The 25,269-nt window shown below is 48.0% G+C and overlaps 1 protein-coding gene across 1 annotated transcript; it reads right to left on the minus strand.

Moving 5' to 3' along the window:
- Positions 1 to 3,192: 3,192 nt before the first annotated feature.
- LOC149334024 (uncharacterized) lies at positions 3,193 to 24,831 on the minus strand. Its single transcript, XM_089554994.1, has 5 exons — positions 24,797 to 24,831; positions 22,506 to 22,566; positions 19,654 to 19,684; positions 13,120 to 13,181; positions 3,193 to 3,513 (listed from the first exon to the last, which is right to left on the minus strand). The coding sequence occupies exons 2-5, from the start codon at positions 22,555 to 22,557 to the stop codon at positions 3,230 to 3,232; spliced, it is 429 nt and encodes a 142-aa protein (XP_089411120.1). The 5' UTR covers positions 22,558 to 22,566; positions 24,797 to 24,831; the 3' UTR covers positions 3,193 to 3,229.
- Positions 24,832 to 25,269: the final 438 nt, after the last annotated feature.

Here is a 25,269-nt window from a genome sequence, read left to right on the forward strand (position 1 = left end):
CTTTTCGTCAACACTCATCAGGAGGGGCACCATTCCTTAGTACGTTATTTTTATGACAAGCATCCCTGAACATGGCATCGATGACGGCGGCAGCTCGGGTTTCTGTTTTGGTGGCACAGAAACTACAGAGTGAAAAAACCGGTTGTAGCTGGAAGCTACACGCGCACTATCAATTATGATTTCATTGCTAACAACGATTGTCTGGGGAGCAGGATCAGGCCGCGACAGATAACGCTAGAAGTGATCGGGGAGATCTCTAAATGAAACTTGGTAATACTTGGCTGCAGTGTTTCGCTTTTGCTTCTCTTAGCTAACTATGCAAGAGACTTGACAAAGTGGTTATAACGACAGGATCTTCTGTTTGTTTCTTTATTTGGTGACTACTCTCTTTCAGGCGAATAATCTCGATTCATCCATGGATTATGTTGATTCGTTTTTTTTTCTTTCTTAATGGCACAAATATGTCTATGCAAAGAACAATGATGGTCTTGAAACGCATCCACATCGCATTGACGTCAGCCTCACCGCTAAATCCTTCTTGTGAAAATTACATATATTCAATGATACCTGCGTAATCGGCTCTGTCAAAGCTCGGGACAGATGCAAGAGTTTCTTTGAAGCGCGATGGTGCAGCAGTTTTTAATCGAGCGAAGAAAAGTTCGTGATCTGATAGGCCATGTTCGATTGTGACTACACCACTTTGAACAAGGGGAAGCTTTGGGCCAGTTGGTCTGACATGCTGGAGAGGAGGAATAACCGCGAACTTGGAGGAGGCTTAAGAAAGAGAAGAAGACCGCTCGTCCTGTCTTCTTCTCGTTCTTAAAGGGGCGGAGACACCAAATTTGTGGTTCGCGCGTTCTTAGTTTCAAACGTTTCTTATGGCTCCAGGAAGCATGATACACACTCAGAGATTCATATATTCGCAGTGAATAATTTATTATCGCATTTTTAGGTGAACGATTTTCGGTTTCGGTTTCGGAACGCCGAGTTGTACAGTGACGTCACAGAGGGGCAAGATCAACTACTTCGCTTGGTCACGTGGGTCCACAAAAGTTGTGACGCACCTACTGCTGCATCGTCTGCTTTCTCACACACGTGCTGACCAGCGCATAAAAAAAACAACAGCATGTCTAGTACCAGCAGCTCGGATTCTGACGGATCTGAATCCAATGAGTGTGGACATCGACTTTTTTTTTATCGCACGCTAATATCGCCTTCGCGAGTTCGCGTGAGGATGCGAAGCACTTTGCAAAATGCCAGTAAGCATCGTTGCGCCGCTCTACCCAAGCTGCGCCCACAACCGGTGTCACACTTCGCCGCCGTGCAGCAGTACCTGAGCGCTGCTTGGGATGGTGTACAAATATCACAAGAAAAGACAAAATCGTCTTGTTATCAGAACTGCCAGCTATACTCGAGCAGCGACAAAGCATGCCTGCTTATGTTGGGAGCTTTCGGCAACGGCACCGCTCGCGGGCGCTCCGGGCGACGAGCTCTGCTGCTGCCTGGCTGCCGTGGTCGTTTCGCAAGCGGCCGGCGCTTCGGAAGTCGCCTGCGCTATAATAAAAGGAATACTTTTCACAAATAGCTTTAGTGTCAACAGCATCATCTCACAATAAAACAATAGTATGGTCAATCTCCTCGACGCCTTCGGCAGCGGAGCTGCGGGCGCCAGGCGAGCCGGACCCCAACGTCGGGCCAGCGGCAGCTGCGAGGCGGTTCTGGCAAGAAAATTGCTCATATCACCGTTGTTACCTCTACCAGCAGCTCAGTATTGGTCAGCGATCCTCAAAAATGACACTTTTTTCACATTTCTTGTACCATGGTTTATTATTTACGTCAAGAACACTCCTCAGCTCGCTTGACGTCGGCAGACGGTATCCAGGCTGGCCGACCGGCTGGCAGGCACGGCGTACTTCACGTCCGCACAAAACAGCCATGCTACCAGTAAGGATGCTTCCTAGATTCGAGATACGACAGCATGACTGTACTAAAAGTGGATCTTTCGGCAACGACACTGCCTGCGGCAACGCCGGGCGACGACCTAGCTGCGCGCTGGTCCCAGACTGCCCTAGTCGTCGCTAGGCCTAAGCTGGTTTCACATCCGACTCCGCAGCTGAGGGCGCTTCGGGACTGGCCAACACTCAGAAACGTGCTCCGCTCGGCACCCCTTTACTGTGAACTCGTCCCACAATAAAAGATATGTTCGATTTCCACGACGTCTTCAGCAACAGAGCTAGCAGACGGCAGGCGAACCGCACCAGGTAGCAGCAGCACAAAACCGGCTATGGGATGAAATTTGCTTGCATCGCAGTCATCACTTCTATCAGGAACTCGGTATTTGCCAACGATCGTCAGAAACGATGCATTTTTGATATTCATATATCCCAGGGTTTGCTATGAACGTGAACAAACAATACTGTCGCGTTCTTCGGATGCCGGTGGTCGGCACGAAGACTGGCGCAGGCCGCCCGGCTCCAAGGAGTGCGCCCTATTTCATCATGACGCTGCCGCTCTCCGGACTCGCATTGGCTGCCGCTTCCCGTCGTTGCGTTTGTCGCGAGTGGCTCGCCGTTGACATCTAGCAGGCCGGACGCAGGCGACGAGCTGCAATCGGATGCTGCGACGCTGTTCGCAACGGCGCGCCGCAAACCGATCGAGTGGCGGTTAGCAGCAAATGCGGCTCGCTGGTGCGTCGACTGCGCTCACGCGGCTGTGCCCCGCTCATCATACGTCACTGTATTTTGGTATGACGTCACTAAAACTTTAATTTGTTTACCCCCTTGTGACGTCAGCGTTGATGGCGCTAGCGATGGGTCTATATCGTGAGAGTGAGCATTTAGGTAATCTTTGGAACCGAATTAAAATATTTTTTAAACGTTTGTTGCGTCCAACACCTGGCTGTGAGTGCCCTTGCATACATAGGAATCCCATAGCAGGCTTTTTACAGCTTCAAAATTTGGTGTGTCCACCCCTTTAAGTCTCGTCCAAGTTCGCGGTTATTCCTCCTCTCCAACATCACTTTGAATTCGCCCATCGACGAACACTAGATCCAGCGTAGGAATAACTGCAAAACAGCGCAGAAAATAAATGGCAACATTCGAAATGTCAGTCTAGCATTTTGAAAATAAAACTCGGCACTTCAAGTCCCAGCATTAAATGACAAACGTAATTTTTTTTTATTTCTTACAGATGTAGTACAGATTAACCATTGTTACCAGACCATGGAACACTAGTACGCAGGATTTGGGTATAGTAGGCCAATTATTCCACCACCTACAACACCCCAGGGGCTGCGCAGGCTGTTTACCAGCAGCATTCCTCCTCTACGCACGAGAGGATGCTGTTCAGGATGCGTCGCCGCCCATTCAACGGGGTAAGACATCGCATATTTCTTGAGGGCCGTGTTCGCAAAGTTGAATTCAGGAGGGAGGCCTCCCCTGGGGCTTGGGGGAGGGTTCAGCTGGTCGTTTCCTAGGGGCCTGTTGCTGCTCGATCCTGTGGGATTGTTTATTTCTACAGGAGAACAAAAAAAAAAAGAATTAATTATCATGCTTGCTTTTGTTAGCAAAAATTCATAGGGTCACCTAACTCTATTCCCCATTGGCAGTGCGATAGCATTAGAAATGACGTAGCTTCCGCTCTGGTGACGTCACCTACCTCCAGCCAATGGCCGTTCTTTGGTCTGGTGACGTCGCTTCCCTCCAGCCAACAGGCATTCTCTAGCCTGGTGACGTGCCTTCCAACCAGCCAATGAGCGAATTTAGGCTTCTAATGCTATCGCATTAAACACGTGCCGGGCATTCAGAAGCTGTGACTCCCAGTGTGAAAACAGAATATGTCATTCGTGCGAAGTGAGATGAAATGTGCAGTTCGGCTGACCAGTCGCGGGGACACACAGCCTATGTGTTTGGCTGTGGAGGATTACGTTAGGAGACGGAATCCCGGCTGCGGCGGCCATATTTAGAAGCAGGCTAAACGAAGAGGCGCCTGCGTGCTGTACCATGTCAGTGCACATTAAAGAACCCGAGGGAGTAGCAATTAATCTGGCGTCTACTGAGTCTCTTTTCCTCTTCCTCGTTTGACCGCTTCGTTCATCCCTCCCCCCAAATACGTTCACGTGTCCACCACTATTCAGACATTTCCTGCGCCTTTCCTTTCATATTTGAATAGGTTTTAGGCGCAAAAAACAGACAGACACATAGACAGGTAACAGGACGAAGCGCCAACTTCCAACTGATTTTATTGCATGCCTGAAACGTACTTATAAAGCTTGTCGTCACATGCGCAGGAGGGTCACCTAAAGATCAAGAACGACTTGATGAGGCGCGCTCCAGGAATTTCTTCTCACAGTTAAACAATACAACTGATGTGTCGCTTACGCACATGTCGCCTTTCTTTCTGATAAAAAACGCTTCTATCAATTTCCTAGCCGTAGTGTCTTTGCTTTTGCCCAGAATGCGCACATCAGTGAAGCATGGCTCACAATTGAGGGACGGGCACTTACTAATGTGCTTAGGTTTATGGGGTTTAACGTCCCAAAGCGACTAAGGCTATGAGGGACGCCGTAGTGGAGGGCTCCGGAAATTTCGACCACCTGGGGTTCTTTAACGTGCACTGACATCGCACAGTACACGAGCCTCTAGAATTTCTCCTCCAAAGAAATTCTAGCCGCCGCGGCCGGGATCGAACCCGCGTCTTTTGGGTCAGCAGCCGAGCACCATAACCGCTGAGCCACCGCGGCGGCACCTACTAATGTGTTTAGTTAGTTGTGTGCCTTCCTTTTTCTGTTCTACGTTTCTCTCATGTTCCCTCGTTCGCTCATTCAGGCACCTGCCTGTCTGACCTATGTAGGAGTGCCCGCAAGACAGGGGGATTTCGTAGACAACCCCTTCAGCACATTTCACGAACGGGCTCCTGTGCTTTGTTCCGCAGCCTCGTTCATTGGTGTTGTCTTCATCAGTACGGGAGCAAGGGCCACCCAACTTTCTTGGTGCCGAGAAGGCGAGCCGTACAGCATGGGGGGCTGGCAACTTTCTTCAAATTATGGGGCACGCGATGCACGTATGGCACCACCACAGGTCTTACCTCTTCTCGAGGGACCTCTGGCCTAGCTCTACCAGTATTATTCTTTGTCTTGTTAAGGAGACTTTCAACCACCGCAGTCACGAGCGAACGGGGGAACCCGGCTGCAAAAAGCCTAGCCAATTGGTGATTAAAACTGTCCCGCATTCTGTGAGGGCATGACTTTTTGAGTGCCGATTCAAGGCAAAGCGAAGCAATACCATGTTTCACAAGTTTAGAATGGCAGGAGTCAAAAGGTAGCAGCTGCTTTTTTGCAGGCGGAAAATATGACAAACAGACCCGATCATCACAGAACTCAATTTTCAAGTTTAAAAACTGTAATAAATCACCACCAGGTAGTTCGTGTGTGAACTCCAGTCCTTTTCCATGCTCTCTAAAAACAGATATAACACTGTGCACTGTTTCGTTAAGGTTGTCAAGACCTTCTTTAGTTAAAACAATCATAAAATCATCAACATACCTAAAAACTTTAAGAACCTTGTCAGTGGGTAAAACTTGCTGCAGAGCTTGGTCAATATGGGATAAAAAGATGTGACATAGCACTGGTGCCACACAGGACCCAATGCATATTCCTGACTTCTGCAGAAAAAACTGCTGGTCAAAAGTGACAAAAGTAGATTCCAGGTAAAACTGTAATAAGGTTAAAAAGTCATCTATGGAAATACCGGCTGAGTTCTGAAAAGAAATCGGGTCATTTTCTTCAATGCACTCCCTAACAGCGGAAAACAAGGGGCCATGAGGAACTGAATAGAACAAATCTACTACATCCACTGAAAAAGCACTCCCAACATCGGGGTTGGTTTCAAAAAAGTCACAAATTTCATTTGACCGTTTCGTCAAAAAAGAATCATTTACATGCACCTTAGACAGGTGCTTAGCCAAATACATGCTAAGATTTTTCTGCCACGTGCCTTTTTCAGTTACAATGGTTCTAAATGGCATGCTTTCCTTGTGAGTTTTGACAGAAAAGAAAACTTTGAGCGCGCTCTTTTTGCTATATCTAATCTGGTTAGTAAGTGTGCTCAATCCCAGACGATCACATAAGGCCATCGCGGCCGATTTCACTTTTGTAGATTTTTGAGAAATTGGAACAGAATTCTTTCGAACCGCCTGAGTTGCTCTCGATGAGAAGTTATCATCCGAGAGGACTACAAATCCGCCCGCCTTGATAATTTTATGATTGTTTTAACTAAAGAAGGTCTTTACAACCTTAACGAAACAGTGCACAGTGTTTTATCTGTTTTTAGAGAGCATGGAAAAGGACTGGAGTTCACACACGAACTACCTGATGGTGATTTATTACAGTTTTTAGACTTGAAAATTGACTTCTGTCATGATCGTGTCTGTTTGTCATATTTTCCGCCTGCAAAAAAGCAGCTGCTACCTTTTGACTCCTGCCATTCTAAATTTGTGAAACGTGGTATTGCTTCGCTTTGCCTTGAATCGGCACTCAAAAAGTCATGCCCTCACAGAATGCGGGACAGTTTTAATCACCAATTGGCTAGGCTTTTTGCAGCCGGGTTCCCCCGTTCGCTCGTGACTGCGGTGGTTGAAAGTCTCCTTAACAAGACAAAGAATAGTACTGGTAGAGCTGGGCCAGAGGTCCCTCGAGAAGAGGTAAGACCTGTGATGGTGCCATACGTGCATCGTGTGGCCCATAATTTGAAGAAAGTTGCCAGCCGCCATGCTGTACGGCTCGCCTTCTCGGCACCAAGAAAGTTGGGTGGCCCTTGCTCCCGTACTGATAAAGACAACACCAATGAACGAGGCTGCGGAACAAAGCACAGGAGCCCGTTCGTGAAAATGTGCTGAAGGGGTTGTCTACGAAATCCCCCTGTCTTGCGGGCACTCCTACATAGGTCAGACAGGCAGGTGCCTGAATGAGCGAACGAGGGAACATGAGAGAAACGTAGAACAGAAAAAGGAAGGCACACAACTAACTAAACACATCAGTAAGTGCCCGTCCCGCAATTGTGAGCCATGCTTCACTGATGTGCGCATTCTGGGCAAAAGCAAAGACACTACGGCTAGGGAATTGATAGAAGCGTTTTTTATCAGAAAGAAAGGCGACATGTGCGTAAGCGACACATCAGTTGTATTGTTTAACTGTGAGAAGAAATTCCTGGAGCGCGCCTCATCAAGTCGTTCTTGATCTTTAGGTGACCCTCCTGCGCATGTGACGACAAGCTTTATAAGTACGTTTCAGGCATGCAATAAAATCAGTTGGAAGTTGGCGCTTCGTCCTGTTACCTACCTATGTGTCTGTCTGTTTTTTGCGCCTAAAACCTATTCAAATATGAACCAAAACCAACTAGCCCAGCAGCAAGTGCTCTTAGCCTGTAGCGCCCGGCGACGCTATAAAGCGCCGGCGCTGAGATCGGCGTTACAGCGCGCGCTAGAGGAAAATAAAGACGGACAGCGCGTGCTCGTGGCGCACGCCCGGCACGGGCAGTCCGGAACTAGAAGCCTGCCACGCTGGTCGTCTCTGTCTGGTGCTCCGCTGCGACCCCGCAAAACCTCAACAGTGGTGACTCCGGCCTAAGACATGACCGACCCCAGCAACCTACCGCCCTCTGGCGGGCTTCCGCCTGACGCTCCCTTGCGCCCACGGGACGTCGCAGCTCTCCAGCTCCGCCTACCAACTTTCTGGCCCAAGTGTCCGCAGACCTGGTTCGCCCAAGTGGAAGCCGTCTTCCATCTGCACCACGTCACCTCGGAGGCATCTCGGTATCGTCATTTACTTTCCAACCTGCCTTCTGAGGTGGCTCAAGAGGTAGCGGACATCATCGCTGCACCCTTGGGCGATACCCCGTACCAGCGACTAAAGCATGGCATCCTGGACCGCACCACGGCGTCAGAGAGTGCGCGCCTCCAGCAGCTGCTCACCTACGAAGAGCTTGGAGACCGCCGCCCCTCCCAGTTACTCAATAGTATGCGGCAGCTCCTGGGAGAACCCAATGCAGACCCGAATGGCGCACTGTTGCGGCAGCTCTTCCTACAACGCTTGCCGCAGTCGACCCGCATCGTCTTGGCTGCTGCGGGCGACTTGACCCTTGACCGCCTCGCCCAGCTCGCTGATCGAGTCCACGACGCGACTTCTCCTTCCGTCGCCGCCCTCTCTTCTCCACCGGAGACCGCCGTCATTTCACGGTTAGAGGCCCGGATCGATCAGCTGGTCGCTTCTATCGATGCCCTTCGGACGTCCTCTCATGCCCCGCACGGTTTATCCTCAACACCTCGCCGCCGTTCGTCTTCCCCGAGTGGTCCGCACTCGTCCAGTCCTCGCCGTCCGCGTCTCTGCTGGTATCACCGAACTTTCCAGCACAACGCTCGCCGCTGCACTCCACCATGCAACTGGTCGGGAAACGCGCAGCGAGATCACTGACGGCGGCGTGTGACCTCGCTCTTCAACCTGGCCGCCTTTTCGTCGTCATGGATCGCATTTCTGGCCTGCGCTTCCTCATCGACACTGGTGCCGAAGTCAGCGTACTGCCGGCCTCCAAAGCAGACCGTGCTTCCAAGTCACATGGACCTACTCTTCGTGCGGCCAACTCAACCTCCATCGCAACGTATGGTCTCCGATCCCTCACTCTGGACATTGGCCTACGGCGCACGTTTCGGTGGGTCTTCATCGTCGCCGATGTACATCAACCCATCCTCGGTTCCGACTTCCTGACGCATTTTGATCTGGACGTCAGCATGCGTCACCATCGTCTCATCGACAGCAAGACGCGCCTTTCCATCACTGGCGTTATATCAGCTGTCGCTTCCACTGGAATCCGAACTCTGCTTCCGTCATGCCCGTATGCTCAAGTCCTCGCAGACTTTCCCGAGGTCACGAAGCCTTGTAATTTACATCAGCCACCCAAGCACGGTATCACCCACCACATTGTCACGCGTGGTCCACCTGTCGCAGCTCGCCCGCGCCGCCTCTTCGGTGAGCGTCTGGCTATTGCAAAACGGCAATTCGACCACATGCTCCAGTTGGGTATTATTCGCCCTTCATCCAGTAGTTGGGCCTCACCACTCCATCTGGTGCCCAAGAAAGAACCGGGTGACTGGCGTCCGTGTGGCGACTACCGGGCTCTCAACGCTCACACGGTCCACGACAGCTATCCCCTTCCACACATCCAAGACTTCACTGGACATCTGGATGGCTGCAAGATCTTTAGTAAAGTGGACCTTGTCAAGGCGTACCACCAAATCCCTGTTGAGCCGGCCGATATTCCGAAGACGGCCATCACTACACCCTTCGGACTGTTTGAGTACGTGCGCATGCCTTTTGGGCTACGCAACGCAGCTCAAACTTTCCAAAGATTCATCGCTGAAGTGACGCGTGGTCTCCCGGCGGTATTCGCCTACATCGATGACATCCTCGTCGCGAGTCGTACTCCACAGGACCACGAGCGTCACCTCCGGGAACTCTTTCAACGCCTCCAAGAGTTTGGCTTGGTCGTCAATGCCCAGAAATGTGTCTTCGGCTCTTCTGAGCTCGAGTTCTTGGGCCACCACATCTCGGCGCTGGGAATTCGTCCATTGCCTTCTCACGTCCAGGCCGTTAAGGACTTCCCAGCACCAACTACCCTGCGCAAGCTCCGTGAGTTCCTGGGCCTAGTGAATTTTTCACGGCGCTTTATCCCACACTGCGCCGAGCTTCTTCACCCCTTGACTGACCTTCTCCGCACCACGAAGTCCTCCTCCTCTGCGATTTCCTGGTCTCCCGAAGCTCAGGCCGCTTTCACGGCTGCCAAACAAGCCCTCGCCGATTCAGTCGTCCTCATCCACCCTAGGACTTCCGCGTCCACTCGCATCATGGTGGATGCTTCCAGCGTGGCCATTGGCGCGGTGCTCCAGCAGAAGATTGACTCCGAGTGGCACCCACTGGGTTTCTTCTCTCGGAAGCTCCAGCCTGCTGAGACTCGCTACAGCGTATTTGGCCGTGAGCTGCTTGCTATCTACTCCACCATCCAGCACTATCGCCACTTCTTGGAGGGCCAGCCTTTTTACGTTCTCACGGACCATAAGCCTCTGGTGTATGTGTTCCGTACGAACTCTTCGAAGTACGTCTCCCGTGAACTTCGTCAGCTGGCTTACATATCGGAGTTCACAACCGATATTCGACATATCAAAGGCACCGACAACGAGGCAGCTGATGCACTTTCACGCATTTCCACCATCGGCGTGTCTCCACCTGCTGTGGACTGGCCCTCCCTGGCGCGGGCACAGCTTGAAGACCCTGAGCTGCACGCCCTGCGTGACCACCCTCGAGCACTCCGTCTGCAGCTCGTGCCTCATCCGTTTGTGCCCGGATCACTCTGGTGCGACATATCATCGCCTCTACCGCGACCGTTCATCCCGGAGGCTTTTCGTCGTGCCATTTTCCATTCCCTTCACGACATCTGCCATCCTAGCATTCGGGCCACGCAGCGCCTCGTTACCCAGCGGTACGTCTGGCCGAACATTAACACCGAAGTTCGCCAGTGGGCCCGCTCGTGCCTTGCTTGCCAGTCCTCCAAAGTGACACGCCATACCAAGACTCCCCCTCAGTCTTTCCTGCCGCCTGGATCACGCTTTGACCATATTCATATCGACCTGGTTGGACCGCTTCCCCCTTCTCAGGGCTACAAGTATATTCTGACGATGGTCGACCGCTTCACCCGTTGGCCCGAAGCCGTGCCCATTCCGGACATTACTGCGGAAACAGTTGCCAGAGCCTTCGTTTCGACGTGGGTTTCCCGCTTCGGCTGCCCCGGCATTGTTACCACGGATCGCGGCCGCCAGTTCGAATGCGCCCTCTTCACTTCGCTCACCCGGCTACTCGGCACTAAACACTGCCGCACCACATCGTACCATCCCTGTGCCAACGGCATGGTCGAGCGGTTCCATCGCCAGCTCAAGGCTGCCCTTACTGCGCGCCGGGATCGCGAGCACTGGGTCGATCACCTCCCTATGGTACTCCTAGGCCTTCGCGCCGTCCTTCGTCGTGACCTTGGCTGTTCGGCGGCTGAACTCGTCTTCGGTACCTCCCTGCGGCTTCCCGGAGACTTGTTCGTACCTTCGGCTCCCTCGTTCCAACCCCTGCAATACCTTCAACGCCTACAGGACTGTCTCCAGCACCTGCGCCCAGTGCCGCCTCGCTCAACTGCCCATCAAGTCTTTGTGCACCCGGACCTTGCTTCCTCGACGCACGTTTTTCTCAGGCGAGACGCTGTAAAGGCGCCTCTTACCCCTTCATACGATGGCCCGTACCGCGTCCTCACCCGGACGACAAAGTCCGCGACAATCCTGCTTGATGGTCGTCAAGAGGTCGTCTCCCTCGACCGACTCAAACCAGCGTACCTCGAGACACCTCCCCAGGAGCTCCCCTCAGATGTTGCCGGCCCACCTGCAGACCTGCTTGCCGCTGTGGCTAATCCATCTCTGCCCCGTCGGCGCGTACATTTCGCCGTTCCGTCTAGGCGGGGGGCCCTGTAGCGCCCGGCGACGCTATAAAGCGCCGGCGCTGAGATCGGCGTTACAGCGCGCGCTAGAGGAAAATAAAGACGGACAGCGCGTGCTCGTGGCGCACGCCCGGCACGGGCAGTCCGGAACTAGAAGCCTGCCACGCTGGTCGTCTCTGTCTGGTGCTCCGCTGCGACCCCGCAAAACCTTAACAAGCCTTTCCTTTCCCTATAACCGCACCCACGACCTTAATACTGCTAATGGTATTGGGGTTCTAAACTCATAATGAAAATATTTAACACAGCAATGACTGCGATAAGCGAAAATCAGTCAAGTGCGTCGAAAGAGGCTACCTTCGAGAGGTTAACTGCGCAACTCAAGTATGTATACATAACTCCGCAATACACTAAACCGATGCGGGGGCTTCCAGCTGGCAACGTAAGTTGAAGTCACAGGGCACAGAGCATATATTGGCCGAAATGTGCACCTCTGTTTGAGTTGTGGAAGTCACGAATCTTACTATTCAGCGCTTCTGATGCTGTGAAACCTTCAATATCCCCTTTCCTTTGGGGTGCAATACAGTGAATGGTAGTTCTAACTTCTCCACACAATGTTATATTTACTGCTGCGTCAGCAGTGCATGCTGACTTCGATAACAATAAAGGCGAACTATGCCTTTAATGCCTGACATTCTCCACCTCCCCAGCTGTAGCATGCACAACATACATGTCCGCCCATACATAGGAGAATAGGTTGTAAATGTTATCTAGCTGTAGTAAGCGTATTCATTCAGAAAATGGGCTAGGCGAGCTTATCTAGGATACCTTGGCAGAATAGAAAGAGGTAGAGAGGAAAGAAAGTAGGTAGCCTCGATAGAAGCAGGGCTTCCGTGTGGTGTCGGCGGAAACGCATTTCGGCAGCAGCTACAAAAGACGTTCAGCGTTTGCATCTGCAATTGTTTTTCTCTGTTTTCACGCGAACACTTCGCTCGGTGAGAAAAGCGCACTGCAACAATTGTTCACTGATTGGTCGTGCGTTCGTGCACGTTTTAGCACCGCGCGCAATTCTAATGGTCTCTGCAAGACGTGTTGTAAGCATTCGAGTCTCCCACTATCTCCGGACGCCTAGCGCCAGCTAGGCGATATCACGAGAGCTAGAAGGTGAGAACCGCGGCCACCTGGATCGGCGCGCGCGCGTGACCTGAGCGGCCGCGTGAAAACGGAGACTGGACTGGAGAGAGGGCGGCAGAAAGAGAGAAAGAGGGGAGGAGGAGGAGAGCGACTCCGACCGTCATGGGAGGGAGATCATGTATCCGAGAATTGCCTTGAATAAACGTGTTCAGTTGGAAAGGGTGTGATCGATCAAGGCGACCAGCGACTGACATGGCTAAGAGACATGGCTAAGAGCGAAACGTCATGCTCTTTCTGGATCCTTGCGAGATTCAGTGCACCTGTTCGCACATGGGGCATAGAGCGTGACATCACTTTCGGTCAGGTCTGTTAATTGCGTGGTTATGAGGAGGGTTACCTTATGTGCGACGCGAAAAAAGGGGGCCCATAATGCCCTCTTTTGAAAAGAAAAACAATTTTTCATTACCTCGCAACAATCGTTCCGTTTCACGGTCAGGGGATCCGTCGCCGAAAGGTGAGGTACGAAGCCTGAAAGTAGATCACGAGCAAAGATTACTTCTCCTGAATAACCGACAGGTTGGTTGCACAGGACAGGGTTAATTTGAGAGATACGCGAGAGGCCTATTCCTGCTGTGGGCGTAGCCAGGCTGATGTTGATGATGGTGGTGGGCACACTGTCAATTCTAATTGCACGACTTCAGCACTGTAGCCTCTCCAACAGGATACTCATTTTATCGGGAGTGAACTTACAGTTAGCTAGAATTTAAAGGAGTGCAAAAATTACAAGTGCGACAGAGGACCACAGAGACAGAACTAGCGCCTTCAAGGTCTAGGACTCGGTTCAGTTCTAGTCCAGGCGTTTCTGTGTACCCTCGTCGCTCTAGTATTTTTCACGCTTATTTTTATTTCACCATCAGTAATAGACTACCCCGTACGAAAATTCTGTTTGCACCTAAGAATAAGCCTAAGCGTGACAAAGAACACAGTAGGCCGGTAAAGACAGGAGCCACTCACGCTGGGCATGTTCGAGCAAGCGAAGCAAATTTACGCGTGATTCCATAAATCGTTGTTTCAGTAAGTGAGTTGTTCCAGTTCCAGCGGCAGCAACTATATCCAGGCTCCTAATAACGAACAACGCATCGTTTCCTATGCGATGAGTGGCCCGAACGCCATGCTGCCTTCAGCAGCACTCTTTTGTCTCTTTAAAAGCTTCGCATCATTGGGTTCACGCATGACAGTAGCATATTGCTCCAGCGAAGAAATCGCACCGTTCACAGTATGATTTCAAATGTCATAAGGAAGTTGTGTTCGGAGACCGCCTTCTCTCCGCGCGTGAAAAAAGTGCTCGAAAACACGAGGTTCAGAAAAATCAGTCTGTGTGTTTATGCCGCTCGTCTTTTCGGGAGCTTGTTTTCGTTTCAGTGAATATGAGGGCTTGTAAGTGCCCTTTCGTATGCCTAATACGCCCTCCACGTAGACCGCACTTCGGTGCTGGAATATCGCTTTGTGGACCACAAGAAACAGTTTGGAAACCAACGTGTTTCTTGCGAACAGTCTTGGCATGGGGAAAAATTTTGCTGTGAAGTGCAGAGAAACAGACTTGGCTTTGAAAAATTTCCTTTCCCTTATACTGCTATCCCGCTGGCCTTTTGGTGTTTGCTTTAACTTCTCCAGCGGAGGCGACGTCCTGTGTACGGGGGCCAAGAAGGAACGGATGTCGTTTGGTTGCCGATGCCAGTGCTCATGCCCCTAGTCAGAGGAGCCCTCTTCAACCATTTACTGTCGATCTAAAATGCCTTTTTCCGAGATTAATTTCAATAATTGGCAATTGAAGTAGAAAATTATTTTCTCTGTCGCGACAATAGCAGTAGTCATGTTCAACTTATGACCGTGACTTTTAGTCCAAAATTAGGCCCGCAAAGAAAATCTTCGAATAGTTTTTCTGGGATTATAAGAATTAGCTGGGAAATTACCGTAATTATTTCGTATCTAAGTATTTTTGGCTTACGATGACGGAATCAAATTGTAGAAAAACCTTATGTAAAAGTACAGGAAGAATTAGTATACAACGGCTGCACAGCCACAATAGTCCTACACAGTGTTGTCGGTAACGCGTTACAAGTAACGTACTTACGTTAACATTTTTCGGTAACGCGAGGTGTCACGTTACTAGTTACTTTTTATTCCAATTGTCCGCCGCCGCCTCTTTTTCAAAAAAAAAAAAATAACGCCGAAAATGATTTTGCAAATAAACAAAATCTACAGGTGTTCTCGACGACCTGTGTTGCGGCTCGCATGCATGCCAAAAAACACCTGCCCTTGACGACGCACTAAACTAAAAAAAAAGCACGAACACGCAGTCACACACTTGTCTCCATCCCCAAACCACTCACGCACACTACTCTCTAAAGAGTGGACGCATGCAGAGCCACCAAAGGACCATTTGCAGAAATCTGTAAGTCAGTTTCTGCGTAAGCTTGTTTTCCAACCAAAAGGTCTCTTTCACAGGCGGCACTCTCGCATTCTTTGTGGAAGCAGTCCCCTCTTCTGAGCAAACTCAGGAATGTCGCCAGTTCACTTCAAGATGGCCCCAAGAGAACCGTAGAAAGAGTACAATGGTACAGCACAGAAAAGGGGATTGCAGTCAACCGGCTGTTTCTATCTGCAACTGCGGCTACGTTTCTGGTTATTGCGAGCGAAGCTGAACTTGAACACCTTGACGTAAACACTCGCATTTTTGCGATAATTATGCAGGTTCAAGCAAAAAAAAAAATTGTTTTGGTGCGCAAATTTATTTTTTCCGGAACTATGACATTTAAGCATTTCTTTATTGTTACACGATTTCCGCGTAATTTCGTGAGCAGAAGCACACCAGAATTCCTGTAAATTTGTTGAGTTCAGCTGTTTTCTTTGTGAAGTTGGAATTATATGAAGTATGAGCTTTATAAAATTGTTATTTTGAGTTCTTACAGCGAAGACACACTGATTAGAAATTATGGCCATGGAGTAACGGCAAAGTAACGTGCGATACTTTTTCTCGGTAACGGTAACGGCAGCGCGTTACTTTTTTTGTAGGTAACGTAGGGCGGTAACGCGTTCTTTTTTTTCAGTGTAACGAGTAACGTATTTAGTTACTTTTTTCGGTAACGCCTACAACACTGGTCCTACTTAACGACAAAAATAAGATTCCAATTAGGAAGGGTGCCAGGCAGATAGACTTGATCGCTACAATTTTATTCACTGCCAGTTTATAGGAGGTATTCAAAGACCCGGATTTGGAACAGTTGGGGTTAAGAGTTAATGAAGAATACCTTAGTAATCTGCGATTCACTGATGACATTACCTTGCTAAGTCACTCAGGACATGAACTGCAAAGCATGATCAATTATTGACATAGGCAAAGGAGAACGGTGGGTTTAAAATTTAACATGCATAAGACTTAATTAACATTCAAACGTCTTGCAAGGGAACACTGGTTCACAATTGGTACCGAGGTGCTGGAAGTGGTATGGGAATACGTGTACTTAGGGCAGGTAGTGGCTGCTGATCCGAGTTATGAGAGGGAAATAACTAGAAGAATAAGACTGGGGTGGAACGCATATGGCAGGTAGTCTCAGATCATGAATGGCAGTTCGCCACTATCCCAAAAGAGAAAATTATTCAGCAGCTCTATGCTACCAGCACTCATATACGGGGCATAAACGTGGAGGCTAACAAAGAGGGTTCAGCTTAAGTTAAGGACAACGCAGCAAGCTATGGAAAGAAAACTTATCGGTGAAAGGTTAAGAGACCGGAAGGGGGCAGAGTGGATGAGATAGCAAACGCGTATTAACCACATCCTAGTCGAAATCAGGAGGAAGAAGTGGGCTTGGGCAGGGCATGTACTGCGTAGACAAGATAACCGCTGGTCCTTAAGGGTAACGGAGTGGATTCCAAGAGAAGGCAAGCGTAGCAGGGACGCCAGAAAATTAGGTGGGCGTATGAGGTAAGAAGCTTGCGGCGATACAGTGGCTACAGCTGGCAAAGGACACAGGTGAATAAAGAGGCATGGTATAGGCCTTTGTCTAGCAGTGGGCGTAGTCAGGCTGATGGCGATGAAGAACTACCACGGCTTGGGCAAAATGCGAGCCCGGATTCAAAGGCCAAAATGAAGAAAGAGAGCGCCACAATCGAGGGAAGTGCGGGAAACCTTTTCTTACGGACATTTCTGAGCCTTCGCATAAGCTCCATTTGCTGCCACTGCTACGTGCCATAGTTTTCGCGCAACCACTGTTTCTATGGGGACAGCGGAAAAGGCACCAAGTTGGGCTAGTACGGCAATCAGCACTGAGCCCCTCCTTGCAGTCTTTTCGACAGCGTATTAGCACTATCGTTGCTTCGCCCCGGGTAGGAAAATTCAACAAGTTTATTTTTGAAATACTTCAGCACACATCGGTGAGTAAAGCAGAAATCGCTAAAATAAATAATTCCTGTGCATGCAAGCAGCGTTACAGACAGCAGAAGAGGTCGAATTGTATGAGGCACCGGACCGCAAGAGTGCTCTGTTTTCGCCGGCGGTGGTTCGAATCTTACTCGGGCATTACGTTTTTTTTTCTACTGATACTGTTGCCATGACAACGATGCGACGCTCCATTTGGCTTTCCTCCGGCCGCTATGAGAATTGGCGCTGGCGTCTGGATTAGATGGACGATGGCGTCTATGGAAGCTTCCTACTTCTGGCTTCGCTGCTAAATAAATTGCTAACTTTCATTGACGACAACGTTCAAGCTTCGAACGTTTATATCGTCAGAGGCACATTTATTGAACGGAAAGGTGGTGGTTTCTGCTGTATCGACGGCTCGGCTCGTCTAGGCACAAGCGTCGTCTTCCTCTCCGTGGCCATATACTAAGACAGGAGCGGGACCTAATAAACACCCCATTGTGCCGTCTTTCTAGGCGTATATCTACCTCTACGTTAGTTTCATTTCAAGCTTTCATTCACACTTTCCTGCATATCTCTATCTTGGTGTCGTCTTTGCCCTGCGCGCAAATGCATCGCTGTCTCCGTACGCGTCTCTTTCTCAGCGCCGCGGCATCACCGATATGCGATACGCTGTGCCACGCACCTTAATCGTATTTTGACACCTCAGAGCATTCGTTTGGCAGCCTGCCATGAACCCCAGCCTACATTGCACTTTTTTTTCAGCTCTCGAAGTTAGAGTGTCGACCAATCGGACGTATTCACCATTTCGGGAGTAAGTAGGCTACTCATGTTGAGCTGACATTAAGCCGAGCCGTAAATTCTTGCACCAGATGTAAATTCTTGCTAGTCACTTGCATGCTTCATCCCTTTGCGTCATTAGGAAGTACGTCCTGACTGAATATAGCTTGAAAATGAATGCTTCAGTTTTTCTTTTAACACGTATCTTAAGTCGAAGATGGCGGCCAACTTTTCTCACGGGTGTCTCCGGCTTCAAAGACGTGATAGAGCGCGGAAATAAAGCAGGAACACGTAAAATGAATAGTATTTTGAAATGATGGGCATTTTTTAAAATGGTGCACAGAAGAAGTTCCCAAGATGGGAATTTTGTTTCGCGCTTATTGAGGGATTTCAGGTACAAGATACAACATAATTGAACGGCAGTCGTGTTTTGACGAAAGGCTGAAGACGCCGTGCTTTTTCACTCAAGGCAAGCTTAAATACATTCAAAGCATATATACACGAAAAATGAGAAGGCATTACAATATGACTAGCGGAGAGGAAAGAAACACCAACAAAACCATGGGCTCATACTCTCAAAAAAAATTTTGATTCGAGATCATCTACTTCACAGGAATACACAAGCTAACAGTCAAATCAATGTATCAGCAAGGCTCCGCGTTCCAGCAAACGATTTTTTTTCCCTGGTAGCCCGACAGAAGAAGCCTTAGCGCATTTATTACTTTGCCCTCAGATGTAAAACGTGCTTCTAGATTTCACTTTCCCGCGTGCTTTATGCCTCTGGAATAAATTTTGGTTCCTCTAGGTGAAGGTTACAACCACGCATCCTGCAGTGGTCGGCAAGCTGGCTTTTCCCGCTATAGAATGGTCATGTGTGCTCACGCACTCTTTCGTCATGTCACGAAAAAAGAAAACAAAGTTGTTCCCCAGAAAGGCACGATGAAAGTGTGAAAGCGGAAGCCCAGAGGCTTTTCACGCCATAAAGACTGAGGGTAAACTTGACGTGCTTCATCTCGCCCTACTTGAGAAAACAGCCGCCTGTTATCGCTTAGCTCGACTATTACTTTGCTTTCTTGTGCACTGTTGTGAGCTATATTGCAATTTCGTAATACATTTCAGTGGTGGTAGGCTTCCGTGCTGCTTGTGTAGCTTTCTTATAGTGTTCATCCTTTTCCAGTGCATGAGCTATTTAAGTATACTGGGTTGACCCGCTACTATTATTCTAACAGTTTTAAGCTATTAGTAAAGAAAGATGTATTACTACGAAAAACTGAGAAATATGCTAAACCACGAGTCTTTACGACCCATGTAAAGAAAGCCAGAAATTATTATGTACCTTAGATATTCAATGAACTAAGTGACATACTGTACGATTTAAAATCACGAGCTGTAATGCTGAGAGAAGTAAGGAAATGGTGTTCAACTTTGTCCTGTAATGTGTGATTTTATGTGATGTGCTGATGTGTGATTTTTTTTTGCCAAGTGGGAAACTTGACGGTTTTCTTTTTTTCGTTTTTTTATATTTTGTTCGCATAGGATTGTATTACTTGTATTTACCTTGTGCTATTATTTTTTCCCGTTATGTGAATATTATGAATGTATAATGGTTTATATCCTAGTTTAAGGATGCAACACTGGCTGCCTGGTCTTCTAACAAGCAGTATGTGCTTAGATTGACCAGTACTTCTTTTTGTGCACTTTGCTATGAAATAAAGACTTCACTTCACTTTTTTTTTTACACAGCCTTTCGATATTATGTACTCCTTCGAAAAAACCACTCAAGTAGAGTGTTCAACTCACGGATCAAGTTCGCGTGGCAGTGTAGAGCCATCTGAAAAAAGTAAAGAACAATTTTCGAATGTAAACATAGCACTTAACACTTTTATTCTGCACAAATGTTCGGCAAGCACTCATTGAAGTAAATTGCAAGTCAGTCAGAAATACGCGTGCCAAGCTTTCCAAACGCAGATGCTCGCAACCACACAAACGCATTCAGCAATAATGAAAGACGTCATTATGCTACATGAATCTCTCATTACAAAAACTCTTCGACAGTTGATGTCCTTTTGTATCTGGTTTTCATGTTAGAGATGCGAAAATCGTAACAAATGAACACAGATAGAACGAAACAACATGCAGTAGCCGCAGTGAAAATCTTTAGTGATGTGCATCAGTTCACGTAATAAATTGGCTTGTCCTAGCTGTCACATGAAAACTGGTAGTTAAAGCGTGGTTAAGGGAACTATCAATATTGGCAAAAAAACCGCTTTACTACGAACTTAAGCACCACAACTGCATGTGTGCCGACTGCCGCCACATGGTTCGATCCTTGCGTGATTACGTGGAAGCCCACCTTCAGTTCATAATCAGTTCAGCAAAAGAGTTAGAGCTCTTTCTGTCCTAGAACTCATAATTTTTGAGGCTCTCGCTGGGCACATACCGGGTGTTTTATCGAACACCTTCATAAATTCAAAAATAAATAGGCTTTTTGGGTTGAAAATACAGCTTTTGCGGCATAGTATTACCAGTGTTGGCGGGCACCGGAAGGCCAGTGAATCATCTTAAGAAGTAAACTGGTAAACTAATTTCTAATAATTAACTTTTTAGCTAGTAAAGTTAGGCGCGTAGTTGCAGCAAGAGATTTACAGCCGGTCGCTAGGAATACCCATATCAGTTTTTATAATTTCGATAACTTGATTACATTTGGCGCTGTGGGTAGACAAAATTTGGCTTTTTCGACTAGTTAGGTTAACTGGAGAGGTTGCTTTGCCTGCATGCTTTCGAAAACGCATGCATTTTTGCACGATGCAGCCTAATTTTATCGAGCTACAGCGGCGTGGCTAATCGCGTTTTCAAAAACCGGCTACAATTCTCTAATTGCAACCAGTTGCCTATCTCTGAAAGTTAGAAAGTTAGTTATCATACACTAGTTAACCAGCTTACTGCTTACCGCTGTCCGCCATCACTGGTAGTACTATGCCCCCAAATTCATACTTTTACCCTCAAAAGCCTCTTTTGGAACACTAGTTAATCTTCCCTGAAACATGGCATATGAGAACGATGTTTTCATCCGCATAGAGTCGACAGTTTTTTTTTGCGCAAGTCAACCGCTGCGAATTGTCGTTAATTTGCGTCACCTTTTATTGCAGTGCACTTGTTAATCGCACAGATAGCATTATGTTAAAGATAATTACTTCTTAATTGAATTACTTCACGGGATTTCAGTCCTGAAAATCCCCTTTGGGAACTGATCAACCCTGAAAGTTGACTGGAGATGCTGCCATGTGCGCGTTTTTTGTACGCTGCTCTTATTGCGAGGCATGCATTTGCTGCCGTACCCATAAATGTCTTATTTGGAGCAGTATTTCTGGCGTTTCGTTCTGAACCGTGATGGACAGTAGTTGCAGTGCTCTAGGCGGAGTGTGCGAGATTACACATTCCTCGAAATCCCTGTCCTTCATTAGCCCTGCATGCTGTTCTTTTTCCCTCTAGCAGGGAAAGAACACGTGAAGAGATTCTTTGCCTGCAATATGTTTCCAATATACCCTAGTAGCAACAGAGCCAGCGAAATCAACTTCTTAAATTGCTGATAAACAGTGCTTTAAACAGCCTTTTCCTACACTCCTGATGATAATGATATGATTCGTTCTGTTCTTGTTCGAAACAAGGTTATCTTGCTGGTAAAGCGCAGTCAATGGTCACAGCTTTTCTTTTCCATCGGATGGTCCTCGTCAGGCAGAAGAACTCTGAGCAAACAGCAGCATGAGAAGCCTACTTTGGGCAGACCATGTTCGGACGCCAACCAACTCTTCTTGTTCATAGGAGCATTGGAATGCAGCGCTGTGCAGCTGGGAACCCTGAGATGAGTCGTGACTGGTCGAACGCGCCCAAGCTGCCGCAGCCGCCGCAGGGGTCCTGGACTAGAGACTCCACCCATGAAGACACCTAACACTCTAGGATCCGGGAATAAATGCTTTGTCTCTTTCTCCCCCTTTTCTCTCTTTCTCTCAGAGGTTGTATCCACCTCCTGTATAGCCACCGCGGTGTACGGTGCTCGGCTGCTGACCCAAAAGTCGCGAGTTCGATCCTGGCTTCGGCGCTCACATTTCGATGGAGGCGAAATTCTAGAGGCCCGTGTACTGTGCGATGTCAGTGGTAATTAGAGAACCACAGGTAATCGAAATTTCCGAAGCCCTTCACTACGGCGTGCCTGATAGCCGGAGTCGATCGCTTTGGAACGTTAAACCCTCAAACCATAAACCACCTCTGTACGTTGCTGTACACTTTAAGCGAGGAATCCTCATTTCTCGCGGTGCATATAGGATTGCTTATGTACAGCTGCAACGCACAACGTGAAGCACTTGCTTCAGTTCCCTTCTGTTCAGTTCTGTAAATTGCTGCATACCGTAACACTTAAAGCATCGCCGTTATTCCGGGATCGACAGCACGGAGCTAAAATGCTTCAAGCGTCATGTTTGCTGTTTTTAGTGTCCTAAATGTAATCTGTTAAGACAGCGATATATTCTGGTCAATATTAGTGTTTCTTTCGCTTATCGCTTTTCTCATTCTAACACTGGCTTTTTTCATGTGCTCGAGATTTCCTGTCACACATCATTCCGCAATGTCAAAGCAGCAGAATGGGCTCTACTTACGGCACACGTTGACAGCAGCAGCCAGGATGGCGAAGAGAACGCACGCTTTCATGTTGTCGACCTGGAAAGAAGATACTCAGCTCAAATAACATAGCAGGGCATTTCACTCTATTAATTTCGACTGCGTAAAGACATGATTTGTTTTCTGGCGGGATAGTCGGTGCGTCACATTGATATTTCGAAACTGCGCGAAAAAACAGGACAGAGCAAGGGACACACACACAAGCGCAGTGTGTGCGTCCCTTGCCCTGTCCTGCTTTTTCGCGCAGTTTCGGAGATGAATATAAAGACATGAGTTGAGAGGAAAACAATTGTGCTATGAAAAATTGGGCAGATTCTAGTTCTTATATACAAGATGTATCAGGGAAGACTTTAATTACTTTTCAAAAATTTGATAATTGGAGTTAAAGTATGGCTTTTGTGACATAGTATTACAAGCGGTGGCGGACACCGGAAAGCCGGTGAATTGTCTTAAGCAATAAGCTGGATAAATAATTTCTGATAATCAACTTTTTCACTATCACAGCGAGGCAAAAGTGCTTGCAATTAGAGACTTGCAGTCGGTCGTTATAGTAACAGCCGTACCTGTTTTTAGAATCTAGAAAACCCAGTTATCCTTGGCGCTGTTACCCCACAAATCTGGCTACATCGTGCCAAAATACATACGCTTTCGAAAAGCATGCAGGCAAAGCAACCTTTCCAGTGCATGTATCTAGTCAAAAAAGCCAAATTTTGTCAAGCGACAGCGCCAGCGGTAATCGCGTTTTTATATTCTAAAAACTGATCAGGCTATTACGGACCACCGGCTACAAATATTTAATTGCAACTAGGCTAAAAGGATCATCATTAAAATTAGCAACCAGCTCACTACCTACTTAAAACGATTCACCGGTTTTCTGGTGTCCGCCAACGCTGTCAATACGATCCTGAAAAAGCCATATTTCTACCTCAACGAGACTTTTTTTTTTAGAACTGCTTTGTAATCTCTGAAACACTTGGTATAATAGTAGCGAACCCTTGTAATCTTTAAATACATTGCAACGTGGCTTTAAATGAATAATCGCGGAAAGCTTTCTCAACAAATGTTTACTCAGTACGCTTTGTGAGTAAACTGCCGCCATCAGTGGTAACCAATAATTCTTCAGTAGACTATATCGGCATGTGCGAGAACAACGCACCAGACTGTGCAGGACCGGAGCTTCTAGCACCATGATTTAGTTGGATGCGTCATTTTAATGGCAAACGGTCAAATGAAGGCTTCGAAATGAAATGTTACCCTAAATTACGAACCAACTCACTGAAAAAGGGATTCATTTCTAGTGCATGAATGCATTTAGCGGCGACAATTTCGCCTCTCCTTGTCCGGTAATCCTTGCCTGTTGTATGGTGCTACAAACCTCTTGTTTGACGTTAAAGACTCTCCGTGCGGTATTTATGGTCGGTATTTTCACATACCTACACCACTGGCGGTTCGGCAGATATTCTACATTTCTCTCAAACTTTTCCTTATAGTGTTACATAGTTTACGTACTGTCCAATGCGTCTTTCGATGCAAAGAGCAACCTTTCGTTTCCCTAAATTGAAGTGCGTTGCACACTTATCACACGGTGCCATATTGTTTTGCTTTGGTGTTATCGTCAGCAACGGCTAATTATTACAGCGTTGTCTGTCAGCCGGAGGAAAGCCGGAAACACGTTGTTCGGTGCACAACTAAAAGTTGACATCATACATTAGTGACTCTAAGATAATGGAGTGGACGAAGTGGTTCAGCAGCGTAGTGTGAGGGCTTGATTACTGACTAATCGTATAACATATATTAACTACTCGAAGTCGAGCGATCAAATGAAGGGCGACTTCGGCGGCATCAGACGGCAGCTTACCCGGCACTGACATTTTACGGAGAACAAGAGAAGTGTTGGTTCCTTAAGCTTAAAAAAAAATGGTGGCATAATATCAATGAACAGCTTCTCAAACATTCCATTAAGCCTCCCATGGTATCTCGTTGAGCTCAGAATGTCTACATGCCGAAACCTGGAGCTTGAAATGAAGGAATCATTTTGATTCCATTAGCAAGCTGCCAACCCACTTTCGTACTGGACGAATCTAAAGCTAATTTCTGGGATTGGTATTTAGTGAGACGATAATCAGTGGCACCACGCCACAAAGAAAAATTTCGTTAAAGAAACTTTTAATAGCCGGAAAGCAAGGCAAGAGTGCGACACTAGCAAGGCAGTCAGCTGAAAACCCTTTTTCCAAAAAACGGTGCAAAGCAGGAACGGTGAAATGCATACCTGCACAGACGAGCTCCTATGTGGACGGTCGTTCAGTGCCGGTGGTTTGGGGGCCTTTTATGGGGCCGTCCTTGCGTAAGAGAGTGAAACCGGCCCGGAAACCAAAGAGGAAGTGAAATGCAAAACTCTGTCCTTTGGACAGCTATCAGCGAGCAGAGCCGTTCTATCGCGAGAACGGTATACGTTAGTTCCCGGTTCTCATGTTCACGGCAAACGAGGAAAAATAGTTTGGTATCAGCGAGGGCACTTTGTGCTGATTCACTGAGCTTTCTCCAGGCGGATCACCAGCCCCGATGCCCTCGTTCGGTGCCATGGGCGCCGCTAATGCTGCATCAACGCTTCTATATGGGTTCCGAGTGATCACAGCATGTAGCTCTCGTTTCCAGAAAATCAGGAAGTAGATGTGTATTGCTGAATGGTGAACAAACATGCTGGTTATGCCAAATGCGTGCCCAATACATGCAGTTATCAGA

The sequence above is a fragment of the Amblyomma mixtum genome, chromosome 8, assembly GCF_055824585.1.
Source record: "Amblyomma mixtum isolate Tamu chromosome 8, ASM5582458v1, whole genome shotgun sequence".
Classification (NCBI taxonomy): Eukaryota; Metazoa; Arthropoda; class Arachnida; order Ixodida; family Ixodidae; genus Amblyomma; species Amblyomma mixtum.